Genomic DNA, 22,523 nt, shown 5'->3' on the forward strand with positions numbered 1-22,523 from the left:
AGAGGATAGATACAGATCAGTTCACACAATCATTGAAGTAGGCTGCATTATAGGCCATAATTTATGGCTTTGTCAATCAACATAGAAGAGGTGAAGCGCAAGTTCACCAGCAAACAGGACTTTTCAGCACGTATCAAATCATGTAGTCAGTTGCCTAGTGACGGGGACGCTGGCCAGATGTGCCGCTCCGTATGGCTATACTTTCTTTGATTTATGCTCATTATTTTCGTTACTCATCAGTGTTAATTTTGTCACCTATTTTTAATTTAGTCTTAGTCTTGTGACGAAATGTCCTTTTTAGTTTTTGTCATATTTAGTCATTCAAATATCATTTTTGTTAGTCAAGTTTTAGTCGACTAAAAGTCTCGTCATTTTAGTCTAGTTTTAGTCAAAAGAAAACTAAAGGTATCTTAGTCTTAGTCAGTTTTAGTCAACACATTTTAGTCTTTTTTTTTATAACAAATTATTTCTGATTACCATTTGAGTCAAATAGTGTTTCACACATCTCAATTTTCTAACAATAGTTAGTGTGTGTCCACAGGGCTACTCGTCTGTTATAATTACTCATTCTGATTTTTTGTCAGTCAGTATGTTTACATGCACAGGTAAGTCGAGCTACAGTTATAGCTCGGCTGGGATTTGACCATAGACAGTAAAAGATTTGACTGGACCACTGTCATATTCGTAGACCAGTGTTTCTCAAAGTGTGGTCCGGGGATCACTGGTGGTCCGCAAGCTATCCCAAGTAGTTGTCGTGACTTTTATTGAAATATATCCTTTAGTTTATATATCTTTTATGTAGTATCTTTATTCTGTGTAATATCATTGTTTTGTGAAACTGAAGTCTGTAGTATGTTCAGTGTGGGAAAGGAAGACTGGTTTAAGTGAAAGAGCAGGCCTGGCAGAAAATGGCATAGATAAGGTTTGGTGCCAGGAAATGTAAGCAAAACCTAAAGAATGGCACAACCTAAAGAATGTAGGAATAACAGGATGAGAGGGCAAAGGTGGAGTACCATATATTACTTGGTCAGTTATCTGTAAACATAGAGTGTCTTGTCTGGGATGACTTGAAGGGGTATAAAGGCTGGACAACAGCCAGAGGATGTTATCTTACTTTGCTTTCACTTACTTGCTTGCTTCACTAATGCTCCGGAGTGCATTAAAGCCATCATCTGCAGTATACATCCACAGTGTGCGGACCTCTTTTGATGTTGTATTATTTAATTTGGATTTGACACCACATAGTCCGCGAGCAGACGTGGTAAAATATAATATAGATGAGTTGTTTGCAATATTGAACCAACTTGTATGTAAAAACAGTTCTGCAACACTGTCTATGTAAGATATGCCAGTTTAAATCATACAGTATGAATCCACACAATAAGCAAAGTGCAAAGACAATAAGCAAGGTGGTTCAGTGAGTAGGCCTATTGTGTAGACTAATTATAGGCTACTGTTGAAGTAGGTCTAATCTTTTTTTTTTTTTAGCTAGGGTTAGTTAAGTGGTCCTGAAACTGAAAAAGTTTGAGAAACACTGTCATAGGCCAAAGTATTAATGTTTTACTCCGCCTCGCTAGATGGCGATATGCGCCCAAACACAACACATTCCCCAAACAGACTCTCCATCTTAGCCATAGCTAACTTGCTAGCGAACTTTCCATATTAGCTTACTTGCTAGCAAACTTTGCATCATCAGTCTAACTAGTTAAATAGTTGACATTACACGATGAACATTTTCGTATGGACATTCTGGGGGATGTTAATTTGTATGAGAGAAGCTTCAACTTCTGGGTATGTAGCATTGTGGCATAAAGCTTAGGTAGTTAGCTTGCTAACTCTGGCAGAAATCTCCAGTGTTCTTGTTCCATGTAGTTTCGTGTTGCAGCCACAGGGTTGCAGCAACAGCACGTAGACTAGCCTACAGGAAAGCTGTTGCGTATGAACTCATTCGGAATATTTTGAAAACGTAACAGCTAGATATTCTGTCTTCTCATTTTGTAGACGAAAATGAACAGAGATTTTATCTTAGTTTTTATTTCATGCAAAACATTTTAGTCTCGTCTTTTTTCGTCAACAATAATGCATCTTAAGATAGTCTTAGTCAGTGTTTCAGGACATTACTGCCGTCTCGTCATCGTCTCGACTTAGTCATGAAAAAAAAGGTATGTTGACGAACATATTTCCTCTCGTCTCGTCTGACGAAATTAACACTACCGCAGGTCTAAGCCCGCTCTGCTACCAGTCTCCATTGATGGGCTCAATGTGGAGGTGGTAAGCACCTACAAGTATCTGGGTCTCCACCTGGACAATAAACTGGACTGGTCAGCCAACACTGATGCACTCTACAAGAAAGGACAGAGCAGGCTGTACTTCCTGAGGAGGCTGCGGTCCTTCAATGTGTGCAGCAAGCTCCTCAGGATGTTCTACCAGTCTGTTGTAGCCAGCGTCCTCTTCCATGCAGTGGTATGCTGGGGAGGAAGCACAAAGAAGAAGGATGCTGGGCGACTTGACAGGCTGGTAAGGAAGGCTGGCTCTGTAGTGGCAGCTGAACTGGAGTGCATCACTTCAATATCTGACAAAAGGACCCTGAACAAACTGATCAACATCTTGGACAATGAATGTCATCCACTCTACAGCACTATTAAGAAGCAAAAGAGCTTGATCAGCTGGAGACTTCGCTCACTGCCATGCACACCTGAAAGGCTGAGGAAGTCATTTGTCCCCGAGGCCATTGAACTGTTCAATGCCTCACTAAAGGGAAGAGGAGAGATAGACTTCTTGGCGTAGTCTGTCTGCCTCTCCACCCTCTCCATGTTTGAGTACTGACTGTCCACTACTGCTTTACTACTGTTTCACTACTGTTTTACTGCTACACTGTTTTTCATGCTATATTAGCACACATGATCAATGGCTGCGGTCAGGCTTCTGCTACAATACTGAATGAGTGAATGGCTATAACCCTATTACCTCAACCTGTTCTTGCACTGACATAGTTTTTTTTTATAGTTTTTTATATTACCTTGTCTACATTATACTTTACTCTCCTATTTGTCCATATTATTAATGCTGGTCTCTAGACCTTATTCTTGCACTGTTGGACTAATGTTGAACTACTTTTTGCACCTTCACCATGACACTCACTCTCTTGAGTACCTTGCCATGCACACATAACTAAAGGACTATGGTTGGACTACTTTTTGCACCTTCACCATGAGACTCACTCCCTTGAGCACCCTTACCAGTCCCGGCCCTGTTACTACAAGCGTCTTATGCTTGATCACCCTCAAGCACATTGGACTTTTTAAATTTAATTTATATAGTGTATTTAGTTTTGTTAGTTTTCTTATCTTCTACTGTCTTTATTGTACAGTGGAGTTTAGTTATATGTTTATACTTATACTTATGTTTACCATTTCTGCTGTAAGTGCATGTTGTGTGTGATGTCTGTATGCTACTGAGACCCTTGAATTTCCCCTTGGGGATCAATAAAGTATCTATCTATCTATCTATCTATCTATCTTTCTATCAGAGAATGAGATTTTAGACATCTTCCAGTCTGGATTCCAACCTAAACACAGCAATTAAAGTCACTAACGACTTGTTACTATCTGTGGATGCAAAGAACTGTGCATTACTTATGCTGCTAGATCTTAGCGCCGCCTTTGACACTGTAGATCACTGCATTCTTTTAGAGCGCCTTGAGCACTGGGTTGAAATTTCAGGTACTGCACTGAAATGGTTTGCCTCCTTCTCAGAGGGAAGAACCTTTTCAGTTTCTTTCAATTATACTTCATCTTCATCTGCCCCCTTATCTTAACCAACACTGCATCACTGGCGAAGAAAGCTCAGCGCCGCCTCTACTACCTGCTGAAACTCAGGCGAGCAAGTGCTCCACCAGCCATCATGACCACATTCTACCGAGGCACCATTGAGAGCATCCTCTCCAGCTGTATCGCTGTGTGGGGCGGAAGCTGCACTGAATACAACAGGAAAGCCCTGCAGCGCATAGTGAATACAGCTGGAAGGATTATTGGTGCTTCACTCCCGTCCCTGAAGGACATTTACACCACCCACCTCACCCGCAAGGCGACCACAATTGTGAGTGATGCATGTCACTGGGAAGAGGTACAGAAGCCTGCGCCGCACCACCAGACTCACCAACAGCTTCATACACCAGGCTGTTAGGATGATGAACTCTCTCCCCCCTCTCCCCCCTCCACCCTCAGCTACATAACATCCTGGACTTTGGACCCACAATGGCTGCCTTGCACTACTCCACTTGCACTACTCCACTTGTACACTTGCACACTTTGCAACTTGTTGTTGTTGTCCTGTTGTCCTGAAAACACTTCTGAACACACTTCTGCTGCTCTTACATAACTTGCACCACTATGCCACTTGCATACTTAGGTCAAACAGAACTACCTCAGCCATCTATTGGCCTGACTTTTGCACTATTATATTGACTGTCTATGCACAATTGCACAATTTCAACCCATTTTTGCTGCTCTTATTTCTTCATTGTATGTGCCTTCTTATTTACTTTTTATTGTTTACTTGAATTTTATGTTTGTCTGTTCACTTAATTGGTAAAATATGTCATGTCTCCACCGTGGGATAGTGGGAAACGTAATTTCGATCTCTTTGTATGTCTTGACATGTGAAGAAATTGACAATAAAGCAGACTTTGACTCTGATCTTATGCTGTTCCACAGGGATCAGTGCTTAGTTGTATTTTATCCTCACTGTACATGTTGCCACTCAGTCAAATTATGAAAAAGCATGGTATATCCTATCATTGCTATGCGGATGATACACAACTGTATCTCCCATTTAAATGTGGTTCCTCTGGTGCTCTAAACCCATTGCTTGATTGCCTAAAAGAGATTAACCCTTAAAGGTGTAGGTTTTTGAACGTTCTAAGTTCCGCAACAATTTGTGGACAATAAAGTTGTGAAGTTTTAATTACTTCTGGGGGCATTTCCGGAGCAACGTTGTAATGACATGTGCAGCCTGTAGCTACATGCTAAGCGGCAGCACTAGCTAGCATAACAACAACACTAAAGAATCAAGATGACGTAGGGAGATGAACGCGATAGATGGGTAATTAAAAACGCACCCAAAGCTTGGAAAGCGGACATCTGGGCACATTTCGGATTCTACGAAGTTAATGGGAAACTAGTCAAGACGTACGCGGTGTGTAAAACTTGCCACACTAAAATCAAGCATGTTGGCAATACAACTAACTTCACGAACCATGTCGATCGTTGGCATCCTGAGTTGGCTTCATTACTGTTGGTGCACTGTGCAGTATGTGCAGGGTAGGAATTTCACGATGGTCATGGCCATCGTTGCCCCTTGAGGTGGCCGTGATGCCCCTTTGAGAATCATAGGTTTACAGGCCACGGTGGCCTTGGTGTCCCCTTCTTTCGATATTCTGTTTTGCGTCCGACTAATAACGATTTTTATTTAGCCTATGGCCTGTCAAAATAAGCATTCACAGCGCAAATTAATTTAGTCTTTTACGCAGTGGAGAAAGTGACAGCGCACGGCAAGAAAGAAAGTGCATCCAAATTCACCCATTCTTCTCAGTTAAACTACTCGCGAATGAGCCTACTCATCACACAGACATCACAAGTAGCCTATCACATCACATGAAAGAGCTTTTTCTCAGCTTTTAAACAATGTTAGCCGTTAATTGCTGTGGTGAACGGTTCATGAGAAAAGTAAATAATATAATTCAATTTAATCATAAATTCTACTGAAGGTTCTGCACCCATCTCCCTACCCATTCATCGGTGGGATACTTCACAAACTCTTCGTTCAACACATAACAAACCATATATCAGAATAAACAGCTGACCTTACCGAACAGAAAGGTGTAAAGCAGTCCCCTGTACAGTTAGCCGTTCCAGAGTAATCCAGTTTTGAATTTGCAGCAAATTTCGACATGCATGGATGTCTCCAAATTTGGGCTTTAAGTTTTACAATGTGTTTAAATTATTAAAATGCCATATCCAATACCCTGTACCATTCAATTTTATTTTATTTAATGATATTTATGTCAACGTTACAGGAGAGTGATAATACACACATAGCAGCCAATAAAATCTGTTGTTCAATATCTGACTGCTTGTATTGCCTCATGACCTCAAAATTTGCCTTGTTGTGTGCAGTAGAATTTTGATGCATCGCAATGCATCGTAGAATCGAATTGAATCGAATCGTTACCTGGTGAATCGTAATCTAATCGAATTGTGAGGGCAGTGCCAATGTACACCCCAAATATTTATCCAGTTTTGAAATCTCTGCAATGGTTACCAGTGAAATTTAGAGTAGATTACAAAATTCTTCTTTTTGTCTTTAGAGGAATTATCCGGAGTAAAATGCACTTTAGATCAATTTACGGATGATTGGGAGTACATATGTTGAGTTGACATCCAAATCATGTCATTCGGATGTGTTTTGAGAAAGTTCGATTTTACCGTTTTTAGTCAAAACTCGTTAGCCTTGAAATGACCCGGGCATGTCATTTTGCCGCTACAAAACGCTATTTTTATACCTCTTCTACAGTTCCAAACAACATTACACTTAGATAGATAGATAGATAGATAGATAGATAGATACTTTATTGATCCCCAGGGGAAATTCAACTTACGTGGTAGTGAGTAGAGGGTCCCTAAAGCCAAACCGAAGTATCCCGAGGTCTTTATGTGGTCGGATAGAGAGTCCAGAATGAATTTCATCAAGCCAGTACCTTTCCGGAAATGTTGCCATCTTTGCTGCCATTTTCAGGGGGAAGTCCGTAGGAGTCGATTGCTGAGTGTGGAGTAACACGCTCTGGAAATTCACAATTTCGTTGCCGTTTTTTTTTTAAAAAAACATAGTCCAGTCCATACAACTTCATTTCAATTTCGAAATAAATACTGGACTATGTTTAAAAAAAAAAAAAAAAAACGGCGACGAAATTGTGAATTTCCAGAGCGTGTTACTCCACACTCAGCAATCGACAAAAATAGCGTTTTGTAGCAGCGAAATGACATGCCCGGGTCACTTCCAGGCTAACGAGTTTTGACTAAAAACGGTAAAATCGATTTTCAAAACACATCCGAATGACTTTTGGATGTCAACTCAACGTATGTACTCCCAATCATCCGTAAATTGATCTAAAGTGCATTTTACTCCGGATAATTCCTTTAAAGCTTTAAATGGACAAGCTCCCCAATACCTAAGTGAGCTTGTACACTTTCACTGCCCTCCCAGAACTCTGAGATCATCAGATAAACTACTGCTCTCAGTACCTCAGAGACGTCTAAAAAATAAAGGTGACCGTGCTTTTTCAGTAGCTGGGCCCAAGTTGTGGAACAACCTCCCTTTTCACATTAGATCTACACCAACTATTGGTGCTTTTAAAGCCAAGTTAAAAGAACATATGCTATTATCTCATCTGTTGTTCCTCGTTGGTGGAACACACTGCCAGTTACCTGCCACACTACAAGGGGAGGGACATCCCTCTCCATTTTCAAAAAACTCCTGAAGACCCAGCTCTTTAGAGAACATCTCCTCGCATAGCACCACTTACAACAAGTCTTGCTGATCCTAGCACTTACCAGCCGTCTTGAACTGACACGTAACTGCTAAAAACAGCACTCACTTATTCTTACTGTACTCTACCATTTTTTAAATTGTCCTAAAATTGTTGAGAATTGCTTTAAAACTTAAACTGTTTACCATGTTGTTAGTCGCTTTGGCTAAAAATGCGTCAGCCAAATGTAATATATTAATGGCTTTTAAATGAATTGTGGAATGTAATTATATAGGCTATATATATGAACATATTATTTTACTTTTATTTTCCTGTTGTCCTTTTTTGTGTCTTGATTCATTTTGTCTTCTATTATCTATTTATTTATCTGTTTTATTTTTTTTGAGCACTTTGGTCAACCACAGGTTGTTTTAAATTGTGCTATATAAATAAACTTGACTATGTAGGCTAGCCCAATAAACGCCTATGTAAATAGACAAAACACTCGCATCAAAGCAGGGTGACTTCTTCAGACTTGGGAGTGCTGTCAAATCGATCATGGTTTGCTCTTGTCATCCTTGCTCATGTCGTTTAGTGGTGTGGTGGTGAAGTGCAGTCATGCTGCGTTCAAGAGCGTAGGGTAGGTCTACGTCCCGTAGTAGCCTATATTTTAATTTAACGCCTTTAATGGTAAGAGATCGCACAGGGATGGATAATGAGCGGTTGTTTAAGATTAAATCACAATGCCAGACACCTTCAGCTTTATATGATTTTTGACTTTGTTGCTTTCATGGGAGCCAGTCCTCACTCAAATTAGAGCACTGTATGGAACAAAAGAGAACGTAGTATGACGCCAGAAATCACATTCGCTCTAGAATCTTAGTGCCTAGATGACCCTCAGTCTCCACTGAGTTTCTACAAGAGCCACAGCGCGAGGCCTTTATTTCACTCCCTAGGCTACTCTGCAAGAAAAAAAGAAATGAGGGGTAAACATTGTGTGCAGAGGGGTGACCGAAGTGTGAAGACTGAGACTGAGAGCTACATGAAAACATGCACCAAACAAAGCACTTTGAAATTTTGCGGTTTTCATGAATACAAAAGTTGGGTGACCCCCCATCCTAGACTAAAAAAAGTTGGGTGACCCTCCCCTCAACAAGAATAAAAAGACATGACCCTCCCCTATTTTCCTCCGGTGATCCATTCCATAAATACCGAACGGTCCCTAAATGGGTGTAGCATTAGGAATGATGTGTGATGGGTGTCGATCAGAACACAAAGAGTGAATGAAAACCAATCTGGAACTTTACTTGAGGTAGGCCTATTGGGAGGTCAGGTCACACTATTTGGTATGCAACCTACAGTATTTAGGTATAAATGTGTATGTGTGATTAGGAATGGATGTGTGTGGTTTGAAATTAGAATAAACAAGAAATAACATTTCCATTAATTTCCCATTATAAATTACATAATATTTGCACCTTCCTTACATTAGTATTTGTCAGTTCCGCGGCTGGCCATTGTTTTTTTTTGTGCCCCCCGCCCCCCCCCCCCCCCAAAAAAAAACAAAAAACGTCTATCTTTGGGGGCCAAGCAGCGAAGCTGCGAAGGCACCCATTGTGTTTCTACTGTTTCTTATTATTATTCCTCTGCCATTGAAGTCTATGGCAGCCCATAGAACCGTCTGGTGAAAAGTTGTGAAATTTGGCACACTAATTAGGCTGAATCCCATGATTAATGTCACCAAGTTTCATGTCGGCAACTTAAGCGCTCTAGCGCCACCAACAGGCCAAAGTTGGATGTGCGTTCACGCACGTAACTTTTGACCCGTAAAGCCGCCAAACAGGAAGTGAGCTCATATCTCAGCAACCCATTCATCTATCATAACCAAACTTAGTCCATGGACTAAGGACCCAATCAGGGGGACGCTCAAGAAATCTGGTGACCTTTGACCTCTAGGGGGCGCTGTAATTAAGAAACATGCCTTCTGGCCTGTAGCTGCTGTTAAGCTTAGGATAAAAACGCTCTAGAGGTGTCTGGTAATACTGTTGGAGGATGTCTTCAGGATATTCTCCAACACACATCCTCTACATACTTACAGCACACTGCCCCCACCTACCCACACGCACACTACACACACACACACACAGTCACTGCTCCACTCCCCTCCCGCCCACACACACATCTTCACTGTCATCACTCACATACATCATACATTCAGTACTCTGCTTGCAATAGTAAGTCCCTTCACCATACTTGCAGTACACTGCCCCCCCCCTTCTCCCCTACATACACAGCACATTATTTCATCAGGAAGCTTCTCCAACACACATCCCCAACATACTTACAGCACACTGCCCCCCCCCCCCCCCCCCCAATACACAGCACATTGTCTCATGAGGAAGCTTCTCCAACACACATATTGCACACTGCCCTCTCCCCACATACACAGCACACTATCCCATCTCCCCTGTCATCCCCCCAACACACACACCAAGACCCCTGGCAGTTGGGTTAGCCCCTTGAGCCGTGGATCTGCCCAAGGTTTCTTCCTTGGTAAGGGAGTTTTTCCTTGCCCCTGTTGCTCTTGGGTGCTCCTTGCTCTTGGGTGCTCCTTGTTGGTGCGCCCCCACCCCCCCAATTCCAATCCTCCCACACCTTTCTTATGCAGCCCTTGCCACTTAATCTACTAAACCCCTCTTCTACTGCAATTTTTACCCCCCCCCCCCCCACTTTGCACAAATAGGCTGACACCAGACATAATTTCACTGCATTTCTTACTTCCAGTAACTATATGCATGTGACAATAAACTTCCTTGTATCCTTGGAGGTCCTTAGGCCGACCCAGGCCAGCATGCGATGTCATCGTAATTGATGTGGCCGCCATATTGGATTTAATCAAAAACACATACAAGTTTTCGCAGGTCACAAATTTCAGCTGATCCTCACCAAAATTGGCAGAGACCAATCGAAATTTGCGGCGAAGCCGCCAAACAGGAAGTGAGCTCATATCTCGGCAACCCTTGCATGTATCAAAGCCAACCTTGGTGCATGGACTCAGGACCCAATCAGGGGGACGCTCAAGAAATTCGGTGACCTTTGACCTCTAGGGGGCGCTGTAATTGAGAAACATGCCTTTTGGCCTGTAGCTGCTGTTGTGTTTAGAATTAAAACCCACTAGTGGTGTCTGGTAATACTGTTGGAGGTCCTTCGGTTGACCCATGTCAACTTGTGACTTGTGGCCGCCATATTGGATTTAATCAAAAACATGTACAAGTTTTCGCAGGTCACAAATTTCAGCGGATCCTCACCAAAATTGCCAGAGACCATCTTCAGAACATGCCTTATCAGTGCATTGCTATCTGGAACAATTGACAGAAGCATTTGGCTGTAACAGCCAATCGAAATTTGCGGCGAGGCCGCCAAACAGGAAGTGAGCTCATATCTCAGCAACCCTGCCATATATCATAACCAAACTTACAACATAGATTCATGACCCCATTAGGAGGACGCTTAAAAAAATGTGGTGACCTTTGACCTGTAGGGGGTGCTGCAATTAGCAATATTGCATTTTGATCTGTATTTACTGATGAGTTTTATGAATCTTTTATTTTTTGATGTGAAACTGATGACAACATGTTCCATCCAGTTAATTCTAATGTGTGCGTGCAAGGGCAGGGCAGGGTAGGACGGGGTGGGACGGGCAGGGGTGATTAGTTGGGGGGGGGGGGGGGGGGGGGGGGGGGGGGGCGGGCTGGCTGGCGGAGACGGTGGCAATACTCAGCCCTGTTGATCCCGGGTGTCTACTGAGTTCTATCTTGTCACCGTGGCTACTCCGGCCTATTCTGCTTGGCCCCCTCATTGCTGCTTGCAGCTATATTATTTAAATTATAGTAAAGTAATTTTGATTTAAAATGCGATTTGTGCAATAATGCAGTTTAACTCATTTATAAACACACAGTGGTGCACTGTCACTTTAAGAGTAGCCTATTGTGTCTACACGACTCTCCTAATGATTGTTTTGCCTGTGGCCAATCCACAACCTCTAACATTGTTTGTGCCACGTTTAGCACAATGTTAATAATAAGCATGCTATTAAGTTGGCATAAACAGCCTTTGGAAATAGAAGCATATAATGGCATGATGCTAGCTAGACATTTTCTGTTTGCAATTAAAAGTGATATATGAGCCTGGTAGCGACCTAGCTATCTGAGTGGAATGTGTTTTAATCGGCATATCTTGTGCTTCATGTAAATGCTTAGTTTAAGGGAAACGAATTATTGAAGATCTCAAGACTCACCAGTCTTCTCCAGCCTCGTCTTTGTTGCCTTGTGATTTCCTTTTAAAAGTTTCTTATATTAAAAAGTAGCTATCAATTATAAACAATGACAAGCCAGCCAGAGCCTGCCACCCTCTCACTCCCTCTCATGCGCTCAGACGTGTTCCCAATTAAATGGAGTAGCATAACATTCAAGTTAGATCTTAATGGAGATTGAGAGAGAACCCGAAAAGTATCATTCTTATGTAGCATGCTGTTGGTACATATTGCCATTGTAAACATTGTCTAAGAAGATTAAAAATCAGTTCACAGTAAAAATATGTATTGGCTAAATGTTGGTGCCGCGTCTGTCTCTTGGTGCCTTACGCACAGTGCGTAATGCGCGTGGTGGTAGCAGTGGCACTGGTACTTGTGAAGCTCACATTTCTATACCATAATTCTAATGATTTCACTGTATTTAGATGTGAAATGTAATACAACGTTGCCACCTAGCGTTCAGATGCATTAACATTAAGTGTGAGGTGAAATCTTTCTACCAATTTGTAATGATGTACATGCCACGTCTTTGGGCATTTTATAAATCACCAGAATCATGTCTAATAAAGCCAAATAATATCACGTACATATGATAACACAGGACAGATGTAAATGTGGCTACATTTTTGAGAGGGCATCATCATTCCATGAATTATAGAAGTAAATGAGTGCTGGGGCAAAATACGATGCTTTGAGGAAAACATCCTTTTTATCGATAGTTCCCTCTTCAGTGAGCGATTACCAGGTCGTTCTTGTAACAGAGATGGCTGTTTACAGAAACACCTATTCATATTAACGCTGCCGACCACTGCTTGTCTATTACATGGCCCAGAATGCCTTGCATGTCTTTACAACAAAACAATACAATAAGCCCTTTCACGCTGCCAAAATCCCCGCGATTTTATGTACCAGAATCACGGAACGACTGTCCCTTTCACATAGACTGAGGCGGGACAAAGTGTCTCCCCAAATTTACTACCAAGCACCCTAGACATTTTGCCGAGAAAATTCGTTCCGGCACCAGTGTGAATGCGTTAAGGCCGAAAGGGGAATCTGGGCGGGTATTTTGATGCTATGTCCAGCCCACCACCGGAGATTGCAAATAAATCTAACTGATCAAAAGCAGCAGAGACAGAACATTATAACAATCTTTAAATTCACAAAGTCTCCGGTCATTTAACGTCTGCTAGAGTTGACTTTAGCTCGGAATGCAATCGGTTGCCATAATAGGCTATCCTAAAATCCAGCGATAAAACAAAGCATGAACTCATGAGCGTCTGTCTGCCCTATATGTATCTCTGATTTTAAAGTTTACAGATATCTAGGTGATATTTGTAACATTTATTTTGTATTTAGCCTGTTATAAAATCATGTATTGAACAATTTAAACACATTGTGACCCCCAAAGTTGAAGACTTGCATATAGACATTGATGCAAATTGTGCACTGTCACTTTCTCCACTACATAAAAGACTAAATTAATTTGTGCTGTTTCAAGCTTTTTCAAAGTTCTGGGATGAGGGAGATTTCACCCCCGGGATTTTTAAAAACAATTCTGGTTGCTAAACATACTATTTTAACGAAATTTGGCTGGGACAGAAATACCTTTACAGAGCAAGCAGCTCTGGCCATATTGGTTCTAGCTCACATGATGTACATTGCTTTAAATGCATTATCGCTTCACTACCCAACTCGCGAACAAGAAAGAAAACAAAAAAGAAACCAATGAGCTTATGTCGCGATTTCCAATAGGCCTAGGCCTAGAGAAAAGACAGCTAAGGTAACCTAACAATTAGGATTTGCTTACACTGCTGTTTGGTTGTCCCAAACTTTGACAATCCATACTCGCATTAACTGAATCTTATCAACCCGAACTGCGATGTTCCAAACAGAGTGACTGTAGGATGCAATGCCTAATCTCACTGCTAACAGTGCGCCTATTACTGTTAAACACCTGAAAAATATTAAGCTGCTGTTTTCTTTTTATGACGAGCACTATGCTTGATTGATTTATGACTGAATGGAACGTTGCATTGTAAGCGCCAGAACTGCTTATCACGTCGTGACAAAGTTTACACCAATCATCATCTTTTAATGTATCCTTATGTTGAGATGTCCATTCTCTTTGCCCTAGGCTATCATTTGTGCGCAAAGCATGTTTCAATTAAGACAGTATACAAGCTATTTTTATTGTTGTAATATTGAATGATTTCATGAATAAAGCGAAAAATTGTACACACAGTGTGTACAGGATTACGGCTGGCGGCGCCACTGACCAAAGCCACAGTAGCCTGTGAACCTCTGATTTTCAAAGAGGAATCACGGCCAACGCAGGGGGCAACTCTTTTCTTTAATTTCCCTACCAAATTACTTTTTATTGTCTGAAGACATCAATCGCAAGAATCTAACATTCTTATCTTTCTAAGCATTCTAAGCATTCTGACCTCTGTGTGAAAAGGCCTAATAATACATAATTTTCCATAAACATATGAATTGGCATACTTGTAACATTTTTAATAATACTCTCCCATCATGACATTTAACAATAATTAAAATTTAGATTTGAACACCATGAATGTGAAAATAACTGTACTATGTCAGCTATATATAGCAGGCTTGTGCAAAATTCCAAATTTTAGAATGGATCTCCATTTAACTCATGAATTGGAATTTGAATTGAATTGGCTCCGCCCCACAGGAAGTTGAATTTGAATTGGAATTGGAATGACAGGAAGTGGAATTAAATTCATGGCAATTCAATGCAATTCCACAGTCAAACAACAGGAAGAATGTGTTGAATCTCACATGCATTCAGTTTTGGGAAAGTTACTTTGGATTGTAAAATTGAATAGCTATTCTTACTTAAAATGTTTAGTTAGTATAACTCAGTTTTTGTCTTTTGTTGATTATGTTGATTTTGCTTTTTGATAACTTGGCTAAAAGGAGTAATTTAAGTGAACATGATCATTTAAATCGAGTAAACTATACTTGAATTGCTTAAGTTTTGATACACTGTGAAGTTAGTTAGTTAGTTAACCTTAGTTAACCTGTAAAACATGCAAACCGATTGCCTTGAAATTACAGACTAATTGGAGATAGGAATTCCAAGTTTTCTTACTTAAAATGTTTAGTTAGTATAACTCAGTTTTTGTCTTTTGTTGATTATGTTGATTTTGCTTTTTGATAACTTGGCTAAAAGGAGTAATTTAAGTGAACATGTTCATTTAAATCGAGTAAACTATACTTGAATTGCTTAAGTTTTGATACGCTGTGAAGTTAGTTAGTTAGTTAACCTTAGTTAACCTGTAAAACATGCAAACCGATTGCCTTGAAATTACAGACTAATCTGAGATAGGAATTCCAAGTTGTGCAAACAAATGCTTACTTTGTGTAGTACACTAAGGAGAATTCCTACTTAACCTAACTTGGTCATTACAAGTAAAGTATATTGTGTAAACACAAGGTGTGCTAACTGATTCTGCACTTCCAGAATGCCACTGCCCTGGCCCACATATTTGTAAAGATATCACATATTAATCCTTACTGAAATTCAATCTTAAATTACAAGTGACAGTGACAAATATACAAATTTATACTGTTGGTGGTAATTTATGTGGATGACTATCCAAAACACTCTAATGTTGTGGGTAGAACTTCAGCAACATGTTGGTATTTTGTTTTACTACTCTCTGAAAGTAATGCACAATGAAGGGGAGACGCACACACCTGGGTTTGGCCAGCGGTTCAGGGAACCCCCTAATCTTTGATGTCCACAGTGAGTCAGGACTTTGTTTTACCACTTCATTCAAAGGCCTGATTTTGGCATTTCAGTAACTGTCAGCACTAGTTCTACTCACAGGTTTGGTCTGTTTTGGATAGTCATTGATGGGGTGATGTATCAATATAAATCACATATCAATTACACAACAACACTATATATAGCCTTTAGTGTCACTGTCACTTTGTTATTGTAACTTAAGATTGAATTTCAGGAAAGATTAATATGTGATCCCTTAAACAATATGTAGGCCGGGTCTGTGGTATTCTGGAAATGCATTTTTGTCATATCAGTTAGCTGAACTGTGACATTAGTTAGCACAACTTCAATACACCTTTTGTGTTAAATAAACATACAGTATACTTTACTTGTAATTGTAATGATCAAGTTAGTTGTAATAGCAATCCTGTGTACTGTACTGTAAGTCTACACTAAGTGAGCATTCGTTTGCACAACTTGACATTACAGACAAATCTGGAATGGGAATTGCATAGACAATCAGTTTGCATGCTTTTCTTAACAGGTTAACTAAGATTATAAACTAATTTTACAGTGTAGCACAAACTTCAGCAATTCAAGTATAGTTTACTTGACTGTTTACTTTTCTACCTCAAAATGAAGTAACACTCATTTTACGCAAGTAATCTCAACAAAAGACAATTTCAAAAATAATTTTACTTACTATAACATTTTAAGTAAGTAAAACTATTATGTTTTACAATGTGGAAATATAATTTGTTACTGTTTAAGTTACAAGTTGACTGTGAGGGTTCTTTGTAAAACACTACCCTTAAATTATGTATATGAATTTCTTCTAATTTCATGGAATTTCAATTCTACTTCCTTTAATTCAAAAAATAAAATTGTAATTCTACATCCTGTTTTTGACCTTAATTCAAATTCAAGAATTGAATTGGAATTTAGGAGTCATTCTCAATTCAATTCTGAATTGTGCACAAGCCTGATATATAGCTAATGTTCTCCTTGCAACTTCAGTTTGTAAGTCCATAAACACCCATGGCAGAGCATTGAATTGATGAGCGTGGCAAGGCTGGACAGACACTGTGTACACTTGGAAGGCACTGTGGCAGAATTACAGCAGCAAAGGTGAAGATGATGGTGATACCAAATAGCTGGTGGGGGTTTGCCAAATGATGTAAAATTTTGGAATGTTTTCTTTTTTTTATCTTGTGCATCCTCACATTGGAGTCTCGAGGTAATGTACAACGTTTTGTTTTGATACGTGACAGCGTTCCTGAGATAATACCTAACTTCCTGTTTCGCGGCTAAGCTGCCGATTTCGTTTGGTTGTGACAGGCAAACGCTTCCGAAAATCAAAAATCCTTCCAGTAACTTTTGTGAGGCTTGGTCCAGGGATCACATATGTCAAGTTTCGTGAAGTTCAGACCAAATTTGTGACCTGTGAAAATTCAGATTTGCTTTCTGTTCAATCCAATATGACGGACGAACAATGTAGATCCGTCATGTCATCTCCGCGAGCAACTTACACCGGTACTGACCGGACGTTTTAAAGTTGGAACGGTGTCCCTGTCTCAAAGGGCCTAGGCGCAGGAGCTGGCCAGAAATTAGGGAGACGGAAATAAGAAAACTTAAGAAGAACAATAAGTGTGCTTGAAGAACAATAAGTGTGCTGCTTTCAGCAAGCACACTTAATTATTTACTCTTAAAAGTTCATTTTATTTTATGTTATTTTTAGGAGTCTTGTCAAGACATGGTGACAAACAAGTCAAACTCTTATTAAATATAGTCAAATTATTTTACGAGAAAGTGCTAGGTAAATATCTTTATACTGAAAATAATACCAACTAGATGTGTTGATCTTGATAAAAGATTAATAACACTTGGTTAGATTAGATTTTTTTGCAGTGTAAAATGCTGTTAAAATGAGTTGAAGAATCACATTGGTAAACATGCCCCTATCCCAACTTTTTTGAGATGTGTTGCTGGCATCAAATTCAAGATTAAAGCTGCAGTTGGCAAGATTTTTTTGATCATATTCACTGAAACCGACAGTATGCTCAGACAGAACAACATAAATCAGCCGGTTTTAGAAAAAAAAAAACACACTTCTACCTCCACCTAGAACCTGTTATTTGTTTTGCAAAAATCCACAGCTCCCGGTTCTTCTGGTCCAATCAGAGCAGGGCTGTGTGAGATCTGACTGTCAATCAGTCTGGTCACAAACTCGATGAGAGGGTGCTCAGTGGTAGTGGAGGGGCATGAGAGTTGTAAACATTAAAGGGGTCATAGAATGCAAAACCGAGTTTACCTTGTCATAGATGAATAGCGATAGTTCAGTGGGTGAAATGGAGATACAGAGCACTTTAAAACCCCATCGACACCTCCTTCCTATGCAAATCTCACAATTCGAAACTCCCGCCATAAAACGGGCGAATCCCAACGAAGCTCCGAGTTTACGCAAACTTGCAGGTGGTACCTTATTTGGCTCTGGCCTGTACATTTGTCATGCCTCAAAATTTACATACAGACCAGCCCACTGGTGCTCTGAGCCCAGGAACGTGAATGGAGAGCGAAGATGAGACAAACACTAGTTTAGCTGCATGCTCATTTACTTCCACAGGAATTATAAAGCAGACAGTTCTTCAAGGATATCGAAAATGAGCCACGGTCGTAAATGCAGTGTTCCAGGCTGAAACAGAAAGCGGAGACTTTTCATAGTCTGCCCAAGGATTCAAAAGTTCGAGGGGCATGGATAATGTTTTTCTACCAGAAGATCCCTGCAAAGTTCGACACTCCGTTATTAATTTGCAAAACATTTCACCGAAGGCAATTTTCAAAACCTTGGACAGTTTAAAGCAGGATTTGCTAAGCTGCTGTTACTGAAACGAGGGGCTGTTCAGACCGTAAGGTCATCACAACCGCATGCTGTGTTATTTTGTCGCTAAGCAGTTATGCTAACGTGTATCTAGCAAGTAGAATGTGTGATTTAGTTCATTGGCAAGGCTATTTAATTTTCCTGTGTGTCATTCGGATAAAACCTGTGTTGTCATTTTAGGCTACATTTTACTATGCATGTTTGTCGAGATCTCTGACAGGTTATGTTCTCAGCAAGATAGCTAACTGAAGCTGAGTAACACGATAGTTTGGTTGCTAAGCTGTAATATAACCCACATAAGTTTTTGACGTCAGAAGTGGAAACAACTTCACGTTATCAATTCAAATGATATCTAGTCGATATGTTGAAAACTGTGTTGTCTAAATACAATGGATTTATTTGCACGTTCTTATTTTAGAACATTACAAGAACGACAACATGACAAACGCAGAATGCCAAACAGATGCTCCAAGTGTGGCATCTTGCGGGGCTTAGAATATTAGCAAATGCTTTTGCTGTGAGTTAACAGCTTGGTGTGTGCATGCAAAAGTGACTTTCACTTGTGTTACAACATTTCTGTTGTTTGGTTTAGGTTTTACCTAGCAGCCATGCACTTCAATGAGAATGCTGAGTCCCCACAGCAGAAGACAACCAAGGAGAAACTATGTACAGACTTGCCAAACAATTTGTAAGTTTAATAAAATATACTCTTTTATTACAAACAACAAATCAAAATGTGCAACAGTATAGGCACTAAAAATAACTTATCGATTCACACACAACAGGCTGTCTTAGACCTGATGCTACTGGTATCGAAATCATCATCAGTACTGTAGCACAATGTTCAGGGCCATACAATTTGTTTATTGTACAGTATACAGCCTACAATGCACTGTATTACAGTATCCAATATAAGTCCTCGTTCTTGTCCTCTTCGAGATCATCAAAGACCCTCTTCCTGATTGGGATGCCGTCCAGCGGATTCCTGTGCCCTAAGACTTGTGTGCTCAGCTTGACAGACCTTCCATGGAGGATGCTGTTGCTGAACATGAGTCACGGTTCAGTCGACAAGGGGTCTGAATCCTATGTACTGCCCTGAAATATCCGGACGCTCCCTCCATATGCATAGCACCACACACGAGGGGATCATGACACGGACGCTTCTTCTAAGGAAACCCCAGCACCTGCTCACAAAAGACCTGTAGGCCAAGTCACTTCATTGCCTGCAACGAGAACAGGGTGGAAAAGCACATTTTTTACTATAAAAAATCTTTTACATTAGAGTATCACTGGACGATTGTTGAAAAAAAAAAAAAGTTTGTCATTTTGTGGTGTTAAACAAACTGTGTTTTTGCAATATGCTGAACCAATAATGAATGTATTGGTTAAAAATATTTTATTTATATACTGTAACTGCTAGACGAAATTGTGAATTTCCAGAGCACACTTGGCAATAGACTCCTACGGACTTTCCCCTTAAGATGGCAGCAAAGATGGCAACATTCCTACCTCGGGATACTTCGGTTTGGCTTTAGGGACCCTCTACTCACTACCACGTAAGTGCAATGTTGTTTGGAACTGTAGAAGAGGTATAAAAATAGCGTTTTGTAGCGGCGAAATAATATGCCCTTCTCACTTCCACGCTAACGAGCTTTAACTAAAAACGGTAACATCGAACTTTCTCAAAACACATCCGAATGACATGATTTGGATGTCAACTCAACGTATGTACTCCCAATCATCCGTAAATCGATCTAAAGTGCATTTTACTCCGGATAATTCCTTTAAGTAAATGTCTCCAGTTTTAGTTACCAGAGTTGTAAGATCACATATTAGGCTACTACATGGAAAGAAGGTAATAATTTCAATCAGATGTCAGCAGGATAGTTACAAGATTACATTAGACCTACTGACTGTACCTACTGTATTTTAAACAGTGATATTTATAGGATTTTTGATTATTGTACTCTACTCCATGGTATGTAAATTGCCCCTTGGGGATAAATAAAAGTGTTTTTGAATTGACACAAATGAGAGTAGGCCTAGTAATATTTTCGTTGACCTCGTTTCACTTCAGCCATAGGCTAAAAAATGCACAGAGCTCATGCCCAGCTAACTGGACGTCCCGTTGTAAGATCATACATTACTACATGGAAAGAAGGTAAAAATCTCGATAATCAGATGACTTAATCAGCAGGATAGTAGTTACACGAGTACATTAGACCTACTGACACAAATTTAATATTTTCATTGACGCGAGCAGTAGGCTACTCGTTTCACTTCAGCCATATAGCCTACGAACTGCACAGAGCTCCTGCCCAGCTAACTGGACGTACTGTTGTAAGATCGCATATTACCACTACAATAATGTATGTAACTCCTAATCAGATGACCTATTCAGCAGGAGAATATACTTACTGACTAAAACGAGTAGCAGTTACTTTCCTTGCAAGCAGCACTCCTTTCACTACAGCATAGCCTGAACTGCCCACGACTGGCTACGAACTTTTCAGCTAGCTTCTAACTGGACATCTTGACAAAAATTGCACAAGGGTACAAGTTGTAAAACATTTGTTTGTGTGCAAATTAATAACTTCTGTTGCTTACAATGCTAAAAACGAACCTAATACAATGTTTAGCTTAGTCTACGACACTAACGTGCGAGTATTGCACTAGTATTACAGCTAGCTAACTGGGCTACGTGTGGCAAACTCAAGTAAATGACAAAACTTACCACTCTGAAGTAGTCATTTCCAATCTATGGGCGACTGGTTGCTATTCTATTTCAGATTCTTCCTCTGATTCAGGGTCAAATATGCTGTTCAACACCTATATCTCCACAGTATTTTCACCTTGGCTGTTTCAGTGAGTGCTGTCGGCCATGTTTGCGTCTTTGCTCCGGAGCTTCGCTCGTTGTAAACCAACCAATCAGCACGCAGTTCATCTAAATATTCATGAGCATACCATAAAAGGAAGAAAACCTCTCGTTTCATTCTAGGGCTTTTAACCAGGCTTGCATTAGGGCACATAGAACAGCACATATGCCATTTTCAGCCCAACCAATGTTACACACCCTATTCAGAGACCTTAAGGACCAGCACAAAATACCCTATATCATCATTCTATCACCCTTTAAACATTTTGGCTAAGGAATTATTATTAAGGGACATCCCCTACCTCTAGGACAAGGAATTTCAAACATTTCCTGTGAACATTTGAAATGACAACATTTTTTAGTGGATATCAGAGACATAAATAGACAGGAAGTAATCTTACCCATGACGTACACTGTTGTGTAACTGACTGCCTTAAAGCAGTGGAGAGATTATAATACTCAGAACTGTGATGTACTTGATGTGCTGCCCACAGGATATTGAGTTCTGCAGAAGTACAAAAAAGACATGCACAATCCTGGTAACATTATCAACCATAATTGAGACATACTTTGATAGTCTTGCTCTTATAGAAAAACACAATAAATAATTGAAAAAGTACAAATAAGTTACTTTGACTCACCATGAGCAAACCGATGAACCCAATAGTAGCAGAAGTCAACACAAAGAAAGGCCAGCCACCATGTCCAGACAGAGTCCCAAGGTAACTCAATCATGCGGTAGTTATTCCAGAAGTAGACATAAGAGGACAGTTCCAAGCCTCTGAAAAAAAGGCTATAAAAAAACAGACAAAAATGTACACACTAGTGCTGTCACAGTTACACATTAACACAGTTGGCACAGATGCCTGGGTTTTGTGTCCATAGGCCAACAGTTAAATGCAACCCAGTTTCCCAAAAAAGTTAAATCTCTGTGTAAAATGGAAATAAAAACAGAATGTGATTCTAGTAAGATAATTTTAACTTAGTTTCATAAGAGTTTGACTTATTTTAATAAATCTTATCAAGACAAAATTGCTTGTTTTTAAAACAAATTTGCTTAATGCACTGACAACTACATTAATGCACTGACAATTGCTTATTTTCTTGATACTATCCTTACATACATTTCAGGTTTCTGGTGAACAGTTTCTGCAAATGTGCGGCATGGTCATATTT

General features: G+C 40.0%; 1 protein-coding gene across 1 annotated transcript in view; it reads right to left on the reverse strand.

The window, feature by feature from the left end:
• The window catches only part of agmo (alkylglycerol monooxygenase), a 290,769-nt gene that overhangs the window by 231,073 nt on the left and 37,173 nt on the right, over positions 1 to 22,523 (reverse strand). Inside the window, exons 3-4 of the mRNA XM_042107337.1 lie at positions 21,989 to 22,140; positions 21,749 to 21,852 (exon numbers count right to left, since the gene is read on the reverse strand). Coding sequence (XP_041963271.1) covers positions 21,749 to 21,852; positions 21,989 to 22,140 — 256 coding nt within the window. The remainder of the gene's footprint in view (positions 1 to 21,748; positions 21,853 to 21,988; positions 22,141 to 22,523) is intronic.

This window comes from Alosa sapidissima, chromosome 10, assembly GCF_018492685.1.
Source record: "Alosa sapidissima isolate fAloSap1 chromosome 10, fAloSap1.pri, whole genome shotgun sequence".
Lineage (NCBI taxonomy): Eukaryota > Metazoa > Chordata > Actinopteri > Clupeiformes > Clupeidae > Alosa > Alosa sapidissima.